The sequence below is a fragment of the Monodelphis domestica genome, chromosome 8, assembly GCF_027887165.1.
Source record: "Monodelphis domestica isolate mMonDom1 chromosome 8, mMonDom1.pri, whole genome shotgun sequence".
In the NCBI taxonomy this organism is placed as follows: Eukaryota; Metazoa; Chordata; class Mammalia; order Didelphimorphia; family Didelphidae; genus Monodelphis; species Monodelphis domestica.
In genome coordinates, this window is record NC_077234.1 from 185,144,259 (window position 1) to 185,160,450 (window position 16,192).

Genomic DNA, 16,192 nt, shown 5'->3' on the forward strand with positions numbered 1-16,192 from the left:
GATCTACATCCGACTCCAACAGTTCTTTTTCTGGAGATGAAGAGCATTCTTTGTCATTAAATCCTTCAGAATTCTTCTGAATCATTGAATTGCTGAGAGAAGCCAAGTCTTTCACAATTGACCATAGTACACTTTTGCTGTTAGTGTGTGCTGTTTATTTCACTCTGCATCAGTTCATGCAGACTTTGCCAGCTTTTTCAGGAATCATCTGGCTTATCATTTCTTATAGTACAATAGTATTCCATCACCACCATATACCACAGTTTGTTCAGCCATTCCTCAACTGATGGATATCATCTCAAGATTCAATTTTTTGCTACCACAAAAAGAACTGCTATAAATATTTTTATACAAATGGGTCCTTTCCCCTTTTGAATCTGTATCTGCATCTCTTTGGAATACAGATCCAATAGGGGTATGACAGGATCACAAGGTATGCTCAACTTCATGGCTCTTTGGACATAGGAACTCAAATAAATTTTAAATGTTAAAATAATGTTACATGTAATTGGGAAATATGGAATGAAATAAATAAGATTTTTTTAAAGGAAAGAAAAAATGTGTGGGTAATGCAATGCAGGAAAATGTGGAAGAGAAAAATGGCTTTGCCTAAAAGTTCAAATTTCAAACCTTTTTAACTTTGTCATGTATAAGCAGATCATTTCATTAATGAACATCAAAGTTAAAACTTGTGTTTATGATGATACTCAGATTCCTCATCCCACTGGTGTGGAGACTCCATTCTTCAGTGCCAATCACAGTCCCACAGTGGCTTTATTAGATCTTTGGGTGTCACTATGGCCCAGGAGAGTTCACTGGGTAATCAGTTTTCCAGTTGATCTATTCGATCTATTGATCTATTAGAACTTAGTGAAGCTGGTCTCTGACAGGAATGCTGCCTTCTACTGGACTTGCATTCAAAGCTTGGAAGAGTCTGCCTTAGGTTCCTATCCACTGACCCCCCTTTAGAGAATGCAGAGGCCTCTGAGGAGTATTTTAGAGGAGGATAAGAAGATTGTCATCATAAATCTAAACACTGGGGGCAGCTAGGTGGCTGGATGGATAGAGAGCCAGGCCTCAAGACAGGAGGTGCTGGGTTCAAATCTAGCCTCAAATACTTCCTAGCTATGTGACACAGGGCAAGTCACTGTAACCCAATTGCCTAGCCCTTACCACTCTCCTGCCTTAGAACCGATTGAATTTAGGACAAATGAGAAGGGCTAAGTATATCTTAAAACCAACACACCCAAACACTGAACCCCGGTACCGATACTTTTTGAAAAGTACTTCTCGATCTCTTGAATGTTGGCCACACTGGATATCTTATGTGAATAAGAGTTCGTTGGTATTTTTTTTTTGGCAGTAGAGGAGTAGGTGTCATTTCTAAGACTATGTATACTATTCCAATGAAATCAGGAAATAATACAATAGCTTTCCTTCCCTCCAACATTTTTAACATCTCTATTTTCATATCCAGATAAGAACAAAGATAGCCAAGAAACAGGAAAGAAACGCATCTTCAAATGACCCATTCTCACTCTTAGTGGATTCAAAGAAGGTTCAGTAAAACCCGAGAAACTCTTTACCTCTTCTGAAATCCTTCATTGTAGGGACCTCTTCCCAATGGGAAAAGAAATTTAAAGGGGTCAGTTCTTTCCATTGTTTAAAAAAAAACAAAACCAGGAACTTCTAAGCTGCTCCTTATTTTTTTTAATGTTTTGAGTTTCTAGATGTTTTCTGCTGGTATTAATGTTGCTCAATTGGAATCGTTTGGATTTATTTTAGCTGCTTCATATTACAGTTGTTGTTTTTTTTTATTCTTATTTTTAGGTGGACGGGGACAAGATGGATGTCCAGTCATCACATTCCCAGATTACCCAGCTTTCAGTGAAATCCCAGAGAAAGAGTTCCAGAATGTCCTGACCTACTTGACCAGCATTCCCAGGTGGGTTTTTGTTGCTCAAAACACGTTAATGCCCTGCAATCAGTTATTTGGCGGGATAGTTCAGGGAAAGCCTGAGAGGCTGAGAATTGGAGAACTTTGGATCAAATCCTGGTTTTGTCATCCATACTCCTTTGTGTGTGACCTTGGACAAGTCACAACCTCACTGGGCTGTACGTTTCCTCACCTCTAAAATGAGGACTTGATGACTCTTTGTAGTCTTCCAGTCTGATCTACAAACTTAATACATTTCAAAGAATCATCTCGCTCATTTGTCGTCACCCTCATCAGGTCACCAACACAAGTATCGTTGTCCTATTTGACTCTTAAAAACCCCAAGCTTTAGACAGTTGTATTAAGTTCTGCAACCAACAGCTGGGTAAAAGCACTCTATGCCCACGTTTTCTCAAACTCGTCACCCAGTTCTGTTTCTTGCACCCCAGAAGGATTCTAAAACGTGGCTCCGAGGCTCTTGTGCTCATTTTTCAGCGTTCTGGACAGCTTCCATCACCTGAGTGATCTCGCGCATTCTGATATGACTCGATGTGGCTTTCACAGAGACGTTTCCCCGCCTCCCTCATCCTTCATAAAATGTTGACAAGCACCTAAATTAGAAAAGGAAACCTGAATGCTAAAATTGCCCTCCTTTCGTATTTGAGTGGAAAGACAATTAGAGTTTACTGTTGGTGCCCGATATGTGGATTGTGAGTTTAATAAGATGCAAACCGAATGGTACATCCCAGGGATTAGGAACACGACAGTCTCAGTTCACATGAATGGCGATCGAGTAGTATATAGTTGGGTTATTCCTGAGGAGGAGTCCCAGCCATGCAAGGTTCCCCCATCCTTTCCCAGGGACCCAGGAGGTGGAAAAACCTAAAGGGCCTCCCTCTGCTGCTTTTCTCCAACTCAGAATTTTGTCATCGGTGCAGTAACTGTCTAACCAGTTAAGCAGGAGATGGCTTATTGAGTTGTGACACTGTGAGAAGCAGAAGTCTATCTACGCTACACCAAGAGAATTAGAGCGTAGCTTGTCTTTGCCCTGGGACAAGGAAAGCACCGCCCTTTCATTGGCTTGTTTTTATATCTTTAAAATAGAAGGATCGGTGTTTTCTATGGGGCTGCAAACTGAATAAGAAAGTCTTTCGAGTTTCACGATGTCCTAAGAAATGACGATGACTTCTGCCAGTCACTTAAGTCAACAAGGCGATTGAGGTCTGGCATACTATCGGCCCCTTGCAGGTCCTCTGAGTGCACATTAGCAAACACGAGCTACCTTCTAACTGGGAACCTACGATGGCTCTGAAGAGAAAGATATAATAAAGTGATTACAAAAGCGCTTTGTCAGGAAGGGAGAGATCAAGCAATGAGTCATGAGATTGCAGCATGGGGAGGAGTGTTTACATGGGGAAACCTTCATGCTGGTAATGAATGGGCTTTTAAACATAGCTTAGGACACCGATTCTTCTTTTTTATATGTCATGGACTACTTTGGTAGTCTGGTGAAGTCTTAGGACACCTTCCCAGATTGCAGTTTTTAAATTCACAAAATAAAATACGGAGAATTGCAAATAAGATCCATTTTACTGAAATAGTTATCAAATATTTTTAAGTTAAGCTTCTAGAGCCCACTTTAAGATCCCTTGATTTGAAAGAGGAAAGGCGTAGGGTAGAGTTAGTTGAAGATATGTTCTTCTTTTCACATGGTAGAGTTTAAGCAAAGGCTCTTAGATGAAAAAAAAAATAGATTAAACGTGAAGGGCCCATGTAATCTAGTTTAATTGGAATAACAGCTGCATGATCAAATAGAGAGGAGAATGGTAAAATAGACTAAATTAATGGCAAGTTTCAGAGTTAATTTGATCTGGAGGCAAACAGGAAACCTCTAGATTAGTGAATGTGAGTAGTGGACTTATTGCTAAGTAGACCCAGTTCAAAGCCAGCCTCAGATATTTCCTACCTGTGTAACCTTAGACAAGTCACTTGATCTCTACTTGCCTCAGTTTCCTCACATGTAAAAAAGGGATCATAACATCCCCCACTTACTTCTCAGATTGTTTCAAGGATCAAATGGGATAATAATTCTTAAAGCACTTAGTGCAGTACCTGGCATATAAATGTTTTTATTATTATTGCTATATTATTGAGTTAGTAAGGTAACTTTGGAGTTGTGTGGGAGGCATTTTGAAGTGGCACTGGATGGTTAGGGGTCTAGCAAGAAGGTTGTAGCAGAAGCAAATGGCTGATTCTGGCAAATAACTGATATTTGGTTTTAAGAACTATTCTCTCTCTCTGTCTCTCTGTCTCTGTCTCTGTCTCTGTCTCTGTCTCTGTCTCTGTCTCTGTCTCTCTCTCTCTCTCTCTCTCTCTCTCTCTCTCTCTGTTTCTGTCTTTCTGTCTCTCCCTCCACCCCTCAAGTTTCTTCCACATTGGAAAAGGCTTCTAAAGCAAGTAGCCTTTCTGTAATGAGTGCATCTATACACAATTCCAGATCCTGTCACTGTTATAGGTCCCTAAACCTTACAGGTTGTTCCACTTTGGCTTCCACTGGTTTCCATAATTTGTGATAGTACTATATAGGTATTTGGATCCCAGCTTGAACCACATTTCTGGACATGTAACATGCGTCAAGATTGATGTGGTTTTTGTAATCATCTTTGTTTCATCAAGTCACTTTACTTGTGGAGAAGGTAGTGAGAGCCTCAATATTACTTCCCAGGGATGTGGAGCACATTGAAATTGTTTGTGTTACTTTGTGAGATATTAAAATGATGTGGCATAGGAAAGAGATCAATAGCTTTCTTTTGGGGAAAAAAGTCATTCTTGCCATGCACATATTCCTTTTTTTTTAAATGGATGGAACCATTCAGATTTCTAATTAGTGTGTTCCTAAAAATCTACATTATCAGGTAAAAAACATACACCTAAGCATGAAACCCACAAAAATTGTGTTTGGCATTTGCATCATTTCCCTCATCCTTGCTCATTCTAACTCTCTGGTTCCCAAACCTTTTCATTCCTTACTCCTCATAAAGAGCCCCTATGCAGAGCCCTCTTCCTCCCTTTCTCACTGTGGGAGCTTCAAGTAGGCAGCAGGGCCACCAGGTAAAGGAAACTGATTTGTCAAATTCATGTAGCCTACCATTTCCACACTCAAAGACTTGCAACAGTTTTCCGTTCAGACCTTTCATCAACTGACAGAGACTCTTGTGTTATTCCAGCTTGAAGAAGTAGTTTAAGTCAAGGAGAACCTCATTTGGGTTTACCTGCATTACCGTCACATGGGAGGAAGTTGACTATATTAACCTTGTTTTTCAGTTGGAAAAGTTAAGACTAGATGAATCCAAATTGGCAGGTATCATCTGAGCCCAAAGACAGAGAGTTTTGGGAATTTCATTCCTTTGTTTTCTCCTTTTTTCTGACTAAATTTTTTTTCTGTGCCAGTCTTTGTGCTAGGGATGCAGAGACTAATGAAACTATTCCTGATCTTGTGGATCTCAGATTTAATTGAGAAGAAACAATATGTACTCAGAAAAGTAAATACAAGACATATATACACTTCCTTGTAAGGGAGGGAATCATTACCATAGTAGGGGAATCCCTTTAGAGTTACAAGTGGGTGGCTTAGGACAGATTTTGTGTAGGAGGCAGTACTCAAGCTATGTACTTGAAAGATGCTAGAGATCCCATTGTATTCCTTGATAGCACCCTCCCCATGTTCTCATCAAAAATTCCATTCCTTTCATCTTGGGTTAAATTAATGAAGAAGTTTATGTGTGTATGTATATATGTGTATACATATATGTATGATATATACTTATAACCACCCCTTATAAGTTAAGAAGAAGCATTATATGAAATATTCATTTATATATGTTATCTTTCACAAAACTACTTTTTCCTTATTTAGTAAAGAAAAAAAAACTATGGGAGAAAGAGAGGAATGTGGAGTGGGGAAAATAGCCACACAGCTCTTGTTTTATTGTAAAGAGTGAAGGGGAAAAAATAAAAAAGAAGACTTTCCTCCAGAATCCTTTGCAGAACCTGGGACTTCCAACTTGAGTTCAATGGAGAAGAAATGAAGTACACTGCCACCTGGTGGAGAGAATAGTCATAGCCTAGCTGTTTATAAATGTATAAAGTATTATAGTGATGTTCTCTCTCTCTCTCTCTCTCTCTCTCTCTCTCTCTCTCTCTCTCTCTCTCTCTCTCTCTCTCTCTCTCTCTCTCTCTCTCTCCCTTCCTTCCTCCCTCCCTCCTTCCCTCCCTCCCTCCCTCCCTTCTTCCCTCCCTCCTCCTTCCCTCCTTCTCTCCTGTCATCACTAGCCTTTCTTTCTTCCCCAGTTCCTTCCTCAAGAAAAAGGAAGCCCTTGGAACTTATATGTGTAGTCAAATAAAACAAATTTCCCCATTATCCATGTCTGAAAACACGTTTCATGCTATCTCTTGAATCTGTCACCTCTCTTTTCAGAGATAGGTAGTATTCTTCATCCTTGGTCCTTTTAAACTGAAGTGTATCATGGCATTGATCAAACCTTTTAAGTCTCTCCAAGTTTGCTCTTTTTACAATGTTATCGTTATTGTATAATTAATATTTCTGGTTCTATAGCATTTCATATAAGTCTTCTCAAATTTCTCTGAAACTGTCCCTTCTTTGTTTTCTGTGGTACGATAATTTCCCATTATAGTAATATACCATAATTTGTTTAACTATGTCTTACTTGATAGGTACCTCTTCCTTTAGTTTGTAATTCTTTGCTATCACAAAAAGAGAAGCTATGTATATTTTTGCTTCATATTGGCCTTTTTCCTCCTTATGTGATTATTTTTTGGATATCACTGAGAGACTGATTGCCAAGGATCTCCCCCAGTCTGTCAGAGGCCAAATTTGAACCTAGATCTTCGGTTAACTGTCTATGTGTTATACACATTGTCTCCTTAAGTTATGTTGACATATAGCTGCTTGAAAAGAATTTTATAAAGAAGCCATCAGGTAGGAAGTAGCCCATCCTAAGCATAGTGGTATTTGGAGATTTTATTCTTCTTTCAAGAAAAGTACTTCCTCAAATAATTCCTCAAATAATCATGAGACCAGGTGAATACCTTGGTCCAAAAGGTACATGGGTAGCCATTCATCTAAGGAAGAATGGAAACAATGTCTATTTTTAAAAAGTGTATTTAAAAATGTGTATCTCTCTTTCTCGCCAACCCTGTCATAGCCCCCTTCCTCCTCAATTCCTTCCCCATTGAAAAGAAAAAGGGAACTTTGCCATAAATATGTAAAACAAGATGCATGTATATTTAAAAACCACAAATTCCATGTACATTATTTCATAATGTAAGCATCAATTTTGAGTCACTTTTCCCAAGAAAAGTTTTTTTAGAAGAAACGAATTGTTTAGTTCTCCACAAAGAATCTATTTGAACCATTAAAAATGAATGGTGTCTGCTAATTTTAGCATTCCTGCTCCTGTAATCACATGCAAATGACAAAAGCACATATTTAAAACATTACTTCTGATTAGCAGCTGCAAGATAATTAGGAAAGATTAAATAGAATTAAAGAGGCAGATGGTATGAAGTTTTTAATCAGATGAATAGTGTAGGTACATATGTAAATGTAAATGCAATTTTAGTCAAATGTATGGTAATTATTGAGCACATAATTAGTGAATAATAACTACTCTTTTCATTCGTTCCTTTGCCTATATATTTCATCTCCTCTTCTCCATGTTAAGTTTCTTGAGGGCAAGGGCTAGTCTTCCCTCTATCCTCACAAATCCCAAGTCAGCATTGGCAAAAACATGGCATGCATGCAGAGCTGCCACTTGGGGAGCTACTCCATTCCTCCTCTTCCCAGTGCCTGAGGACGTTTTTTTGCTTGCCTCATCCCTCTGTCCAGCAGCCCAAGGCAAGCGCTTCCTCCCTCAGCTCTCTCCTGTAATGCAGGGACTCACAGACTACTTGAATTTGCCCTCTGGGCACTCAAACTCAGAAAATGTTTGCCAGTGCTGTCCTAAGATAAGGTTTTGCAAATAAGATGTATTCAATATTTATTGAATAATGAAAGAATAAATGGAATTGGAAATATTGTTGCAGAGGAGTGGTCAGAGAGCTGGACTCAAAGCTCAGAAGACCTAGATTCAAATCTAAATACTGTCCATATACACACATACTGATTATAGGATCTGAGGCTAGTATAGGATATAGTATAGGATATAGGATCCTAGTGTCAAAGGCAACTTTCTAAGATTATAAAATGTAGAGCAGATATTTATCCAAACTGTCAAACCTTCCTCACCAAGAACTCCCTATACTGGTGAAATCACAAGTTCCTGAAATGCACATGCACAGGCACATGCACAGTCCCAAAAGTCTTAGTGCAGTGTGTATTCAAGAAGTTCACACTTCCCTATCAGAGAACACACTATGTACAAACAGGATTACAAAACAAACTGAAGATTTCCAGGGGGGAGGTGCTAGCATTAAGGGAGATCCAGAAAACCTTCTTGAAGAGTTAATCATTGTCCTTCATACTCAAAGAGAACCAAAATGACGTTACTGTGTTGGAATTAGTGTACATGCGTCCAACTGTGTTTGATCAGACCAATATGAGCTCCAAAGATTCTACCACGGATCAGGCACAAATATCCTACATGAGCATTTGAGATGGAGATGTCTCTAAATCTGTGCATCTCAAGTTTCTTTTGAGCCACTGCAATTCTGCTTTGCTCATGGAGCACAGTCCTTCTTTGATGCACACATGCTGGACAATCCTGGACCGGCGTCTACCATGTCTCACAGTTGATACCAAAGTTCTTCTGAGAGACCTTAAAAGGGTCTTTGTGTGCCTTCTTCTGACCTGTGTGGGAGCACTTATTTTGTGTGAGTGCTTTGTAAAATAATCTTTTAGTTTGGCATTTGAACAAAGTGGCCGGCTTGAGAAAGGACCCAGTGGAATATTAACTGACACTTGGAGGGAGCCAGGAAGCAGATAGGAGAAAGGAGAGAATTCTGGGCATGGAGGACAGCCAGTGAAAATGAACAGTGATTGGAGATGGAGTGTTGGGAGCAAGAACCCCAGATCATCATCATTCTCCTCATCATCACCATCTAATATTTATGTAAGCTTGCATAGTATATGTATGTATGTATATATACATATAGGGTTTTTGTGTGTATATATGTCTATATATACATATAATCTCATTTAATCCCCATAACAAACCCATGATGCAGGTGCCATTACTGTTCCAATTTTTCAGATGAGGAACACGAGATTCAGAGAGGTGAGGTCAGTCCTCCAATATTATCCTAGACTTTCTCTCCAAAAAATCTTACTGAAAGTGAAAAGTTTCAGAATGTTTGGTTAAGCAGACCAGTGTAATCAGTCAAGGGTAAAAAGCTTTTGGTGCCCTTAAGTCTTGGATCTTAGTTCTTATCTAAGGAAATAGGTTCTTGAAATTCTGCATGGGGTCCAGAATGATTGCGTAGACAAGCACCAGGTCTGAAAGGGGGAAATAATAATAATTTGATACATTATTCAACTTTTCTCCCTCCTCTGATCTAGTGTCTTCCCATCCTCTGCTCCTAAATTCATATCCTATCTTCTCTTGACCTATGTTGGAAGACAGCCAAGTATTTCTTCCTCTTAAAGGGGAAATAACTGGAGATGATTTTCTTGTGGAAGGAAGTTACGTGCAGGACTTTCCCTTTAATTTCCATTAGACCATTGTAAACCTGGAGAGCCATCTATCATCAGATCTTGGGGTTTATCTTGGAGACAGGGAAGACGAGGTTTTTTTTTTTCAGTAAATATTTTTGAGTCCCTAGAACAAGATATGTTGGAAAATAAATAAATACTATATAGAAAGGGTAACTGAATGGCTCAGTGGATAGGAGTCAGGCTTGGAGATGGGAGGTCCTAGGTTCAAATGTGGCCTCAGACACATTCTAGCTATGTGCTCCCAGGCAAATCTCCTAATCCCATTTGCCTAGCCTTTATTGCTCTTCTTCTTTTGAACCAACACACAGTATTGATTCTAAGACAGAAGGTAAGATTTTTTTTTTATTACATACATATATGTATATGTATATATATGTAAGCCAGTCAACGTTAATGAGCTCATATATATATATATACACATACATATGTATACATACACACACACACACATATATATATATATATATGTTTGTATCTCAGTTGCTCCTTGGCCTCTGGGACTATCAGGGAAGTAGGGAAAAAGTAGGGAAAATAAAACACTGTGGCATCCCCTGCCAGACCTGGAAAGGAGGGAGCCACTGCTGCCTCTCATCTTTCTGTTGCCTGAAGGGACAAGAACTCTTTCTTGGGTCAGCAAAGTCTCCAGAGCCCGGGTTAATGATGCCTTCTACTGGGTTTGTCAAGCCCATCATTTCCTCTAATCTTCCTGGGTTCCCTAATATATAGCTATATAATTGCCTTTCAGGGGAAGAATACAGTTTCCTCCTTCTTCCTCTCAGACTACTTCCTAAAAACAGCACAGTACCCTCTGAAAGTATCATGGGGACAGAGGGGAAAGCATTACCTCTGGAGTCAGAGATCTGAATTTAAGTCCTGTCTCTGATGCTCACCTATGTGATGCTGGACAAGCCAGTTACCTTTAAGGAACTCAGTTTCCTTATTAATAAAACAAGGACATTTCTAGTTAAAAGCATACAGATTTCTCAAAAATATGTTTGTTTAATTTTGTTGATCAAATTATTTTAAATGTCCTAGAGACCTGGATATTTAAAGGAATATTGTGAAGAATGTGCTTGGAACTTGCAGACTTTTTAATAATGTAAATAATTCCTCCTAAATTGGTCCTCTTGTTTGTGTACATTTGTAGAGTATTCTTAAAATGTGGCATACTGTACAGGAAAAATAATTAGAATATGTTGAAGTTGAATATATTGGAATTGATCTGTGAAAACCTTGAGTAGAGTTCATATAGCTTAACTTAGGGAGTCTATAGAGAATCTACTGGCTGGGAGTAAAAAAAAATTAAAAGGTTTACAACATGGATGTGGGTTGGATTAAGTGGCTTTTGAGATTCATCCTACTTTTAGGTCAGTGTTCCTATGAGATCAACTAAGGTGAGATTTTAAAAAAGAAAACTGACTATAAATCAGTAGAGCAGAAAAATAAAAAGGAGGGAGCAGGATAATGAATAGCATAAAGAGAGGATAAAGTATATGGGTTGCAAAATGTATTAAGGATTCATTTTGGCGCTGTAGACAAACTGGTCATCCAGCTTTCTTCGGTTTCCCACTTCTCTCCTACTTGCCCTTCTTTTGCCAGGCCTTATCCATTGTTCGCAGAGTTCTAGCTCTTGTCCTAGATTCAGCTGGCAGTACTTCTAGTGTCTTACCTTTCATGAAACTGGTCCCTAATCGCAGGACTTAAGGCAAGCACCTCTCCTGTCCTGTCCCAAATCTATCTACATCACAGGGTATCTTACCCTAAGCCTATGTTTTCTCAGCATAAACTGTTCCATGAACCAGGAAACTATCCAAATCTTCTATTTTTGCCTCCATTTAGCCCCTACTCCAGGGCTGATTCTTAGATTCTCAGAGAAAAAGGCCAGGAGGCAGAGTTGGGAGGAGAGGGACAAAAGAGAATGAAGGAAGAGAAGCTCTAAGGAGTAAATAAGAACCTTTGGTGTTTTAGTTGAGAAAAACAGCCCTAATTTCTGTCTATGGACCTGAGCCCATAAAGAGAATAGAATCGGGATCAGGAATTCAACTTTCTTCTATGTTTATTAGCTATATGACTCTGATAAGTCAGTTTTCTCATCTAAAACGGGGGTAGATACAACTCTATGCCTAAGACATCTACTTTCTAGGGTTGTACTAATGGTGACCAATTTAGCAACAACTAAAAGCACTCCAGCATCTTTAATTTAATTAAATCCTTGGATATTGATTCAGTTGCAAATGCTTCCAAGGAGCAAAGAAACTAATGCTTTGTGGTTTGGCTATTGTTAACCAACATCAGGTTAAGAAAGAGCATAATAACAAATGTTGACTTAAATATTACAGAATTTTATCTAAATTATATCTTACCTTGTCAGGCAGAGTAATTGATTTTGCTACATTAGAAAGATGATGACAGATACAAATGGAATCATAAAGAGTCAGAACTTCTCAGGTGACAGGAGGTGGGGATACAGTTACAACAAGGAAAGAATTCCTGGCCACAGGGAGTTTATAGTCTATCAAATGAGACAACATGCATATTAATAAGTACATATTATGTGTTTGTGTGTATACACATAGATGATAAACACATAATAAGTTTTTGGAAGGGAAAGGTACCAACAGGTAAGATCAGGAAAGGTAGAAGCTGGTGTTTTAGCAGAGTTTTCACAGGAAATGAGACTCTACCAGACAGGGTAAGAGGGAGTGCTTTCTAAAAATGGGGAACAGATAGCTGGTGCAAAGACACTGAGATAGGCAATGGAATGGGGGATGTATGAGCAACACTAAGAGAATAAGCTTTCTGGACCGTAGAGTACAGGAAAGGTCTATCATATATCTATCTATCATTGGAAAAGATGGTGAGAGCCAAATTGTGAAGGGCTTCAAAAGCAGAAGAGAGAAGTTTATACAGCTGTCCCTTCCTTCCCCAGGGAGGTAAGGGCATGGTGCCCCCTTAATCTGGAAAATCCAGGGGAAACTGCCATAAACATTCTTGGCATCCTCAAACCAGTGCATAGAACAAATTTAATTTTAAGGGAAAAAAATCATGTATCTGTTCATTGATGTTACTAAACAATAAAATACATAATATATAGGTGATATTATGTGACGTACATTTTATGTAGTTATAAGTCATTAAAATATCTCTACATTTCTGCCCTTTGTGTGTTGTCCACTAAGTTCTGCATTTTTACAGACTTTAACTTTTCACTTTTTTAACTCTAAAAGTAATTGTGTATATTTATGGTATAAAAAGAGAAGCTATGTTAATTAAATGTCACAATACTATACATATTTTTATGCATTTCTGAGTTTCAGAACTTGTTCTGTGTCATCTGCTGGCCTTTGTGTGTTATCTGCAGCTTTCACAAAACACCCCCCAAATTCTCATTTGATTTCTTACGTTGGTCTGTGATAAAGGAAACCACAGTGGGAAAAGTCTCGGTGTGGAAGGGATACCTGTATTTGATGTTAGAGACATTAGGGAACCGCTGGAATTTCAGGTATGGGGAGACATGATCACACTGTGCACATAAACGTCCATGTAGATTTAAATACACACTATAAGCTAATTGAGGGTAGAACCTTTTCCCCCTAATGTTTTTCTTAGTAAACTTAGCCTCTATCACAAAATATACTTCAGAAAAATCACTTTGGCAACTATATGTTAAGATACTGTTGGATAGGCTAGAGTTTTGTAACAGGAAAACTGGTTAGAATAGTCCAACAGGAGAAAATGAGGGCATGTATTCTTGGCCATAATGGTGGCCACTCTTGTAGAGAGGAAAGGATGAGGAAGATGTTCTAGAGGTAAAAATGTAAACGTCAGTGACGTACTATCTGCTTCTCTATTTCTCTGGACTCCTCTACCAGCTCTGAGAAGATAGTCTTGCTTATCTGAACCCCAAATCTACCTCCCACTCTGTCCTTTGGGGAAAAGCATGCCTCCCTTTCCTTTCTTCTGCAAATCAAATCCCTAGGTTGAATGTTATGCTCAGGTGCTGCCTAATGCAGGATTCTTTTCATTGCCCTGTCCCTTCTGAAATTACTATGCACATACCTATCTACACACACTCTCAGAAGACTGTAAGCTCTTTGAGGAAAGAACCTTTTTTCCCCTGTTTTTTTTTTCTTTGTAAACTCAGCATCTAACAGTATTTTACATATAACAAGTATCAGTTGAATTAAAATGGTGAGTAAAAAGACATATGGTGGGAAGTTCACCCAGGCTTGGAGGGTTATACAGGCCACAAAATTTGTTGTGCCCAACTTCAGGCAGGTCCTTTTATTTTCCCTGAATAGCCCTTTTTTCCAGCCTGCCCTAAGCATCTGGCCAACTCCCTCTGCCCCTGGTGGGTATTACCTTCTCAGAGGAAATGACTGTTTCCAAGCAGCAGCAAAAGAAAGAAGCCCCAGGTGTCTCAACAAGAGGGTTCTTAAGGTGTGAATAGGAAAGTCCCCAGGGAGAAATATTCTGCACAGGTATCAAAGGCCAGAGTTACATTACTCTGCAATTTGTACCAGATGTTTAGGACGTAGCAGATGTTGTTGATTAAGTTTCTTTTGCTTATCACACCAATTCCTTTTGTGTCTTGGGATAGGAGGAGGAGTGAGAGGAAGGCAAAAAAAAAAAGACTTTTTTTAGACATAGCTAATGTGAGAATTTGTTCCTCTTGGATGAAAATATTCATTTTTTCTTGAACCCTTACCTTCCAACTTAGAATCAATACTATGTATTGTTTCCAAGGCAGAAGAGTGGTAAGGGCTAGGCAATGGGGTTAAGTGATTTGCCCAGGATCACACAACTAAGAGTCTGAGGTCAAATTTGAACTCAGGACTTCTCATCTAGGCTCTCAATCCACTAAGCTACCTAGCTGCACCCTAAGACTATTACATATTTAAAACAAATCATATGTATCATATTGTTATGTATTATGTTATATATTTTAAAATAAAACTAAAAAATAAGAAGCACCATTTATTACTGTCTCCAGTGTAGGCAATTAGAACACCTCCATGTTGTTGCCTGGAACTATGCTTGAAGTAAAAGGGACTAAACTCAGTGGTTGCAGCTACAATTCCCAAGGAGGCATCTGGGTGAATAGAATAGAAAAAAGGGGGATGAGTTATATTTCTCATAGTGCTAAGGAACTAGAAGTGTAATTTCACTGGAATAGGGAACTCCCAGATGAACTCACTTTCTATCAATGAAGGTTGGTGACTTTCATCTAAAGTATTAGACAAGTTTCTTAGAGCCCCAAGAGGTTAGATGACTTGCCTAGAGTCACCCAGCCAGTTACACACACACACACACACACACACACACACACACACACACACACACACACACACAGAGTTTCCGTGTTATTTATAGGTCTCAAACCTGTCTTCCTAGCACCAAGGCCAGTTCTCTATACACTCCACTGTCCTCTTGGTTGGTTGCCCTTTTCTTTCTTAAGATATCCTTCCATGTTCATTTTAACCTAATTTCATCAGAATCTACGCTGCTCACTGTTGCTGTGACAGTCAAACCCACAACAACTGGCTTTAACTCCTCATCCCTCCTTATACTGTTTGGAATTGAGTTGTGAAGGGGACAGAATTGGGCTCATCTAGTTAGAATTCAAGCTTTTGTGAGGCATCCTTCTAGCTTTGTTCTTCTTTCTTACAGGAGGCTAGTAAAATGTAATCTCTATTCCTACACTGTCCTATTCAGCTTAAGAGGAAAGGGTTTTTGTATTTTAAGAACAACAAGAAAGGGAAAGTCTAGGCTGGTGGCAGTTATGAAATGGAAACCAATGTGGATCTAAGATAATGTGAATCTATTAAGGAATAAAGAAGCTCCTAAGGACATGGTCTGAGGTTCAGTCATAATATCCCCTTACTCCAGGGGCACTTCTTTGTAATAATTCTCTCTCTCTTTTTTTTAACCCTTACCTTCTGTCTTGGAATCAATACTGTGTATTGGTTCCAAGGCAGAAGAGCAGTAAGAGCTAGGTGATGGGGGTTAAGCGACTTGACCAGGGTCACAGAGCTGGGAAATATTCTGAGGCTAGATTTGAACCCAGGACCTCCAATCTCTAGGCCTGGCTCTCAATCCACTGAGCCACCCAGCTGCCCATATAATAATGCTCTTAAGTGGAAGCATTTTTACTTATATTTTTCCCTAGAAGAGACTTTTTTAAAAGAATTTTAAGAAAACTGTTGCTTTGGTTTGGTACAATAGAGGCAGAAAACTTCTGGAAAATTGTTGATGGAATAATTTGTTAAACTATTGCCTGCTAGATGGAGGGAGTGAGATACCTAGGAATTTTAACATAACCAGCAACAACAACAAACTACTGCCTATCATAAATTTAATTTTTAAAAAGGAGACCATCCTCACTTAAATTTTAAGAATTTTCTTCTTTGTTGGCAAGCCCTTTACTATCTTCCCTATGACTCCTTTATTTTGGGAATCATAATTAAATAAATACATCTGTTGCTTAGGGAAAGGGTGTCTCATTTAGTTCGATGCTCTGGCTC

The 16,192-nt window shown here is 38.9% G+C and overlaps 1 protein-coding gene across 26 annotated transcripts in view; it reads left to right on the forward strand.

Moving 5' to 3' along the window:
* Positions 1 to 16,192, forward strand: part of MCF2L (MCF.2 cell line derived transforming sequence like) — a 394,661-nt gene that overhangs the window by 266,409 nt on the left and 112,060 nt on the right. For all 26 annotated transcript variants that reach the window (XM_007501253.3, XM_056806834.1, XM_007501252.3 and 23 more), the window contains one exon: positions 1,831 to 1,945. In XM_007501253.3, the coding sequence (XP_007501315.2) occupies positions 1,831 to 1,945 (115 nt within the window). The remainder of the gene's footprint in view (positions 1 to 1,830; positions 1,946 to 16,192) is intronic.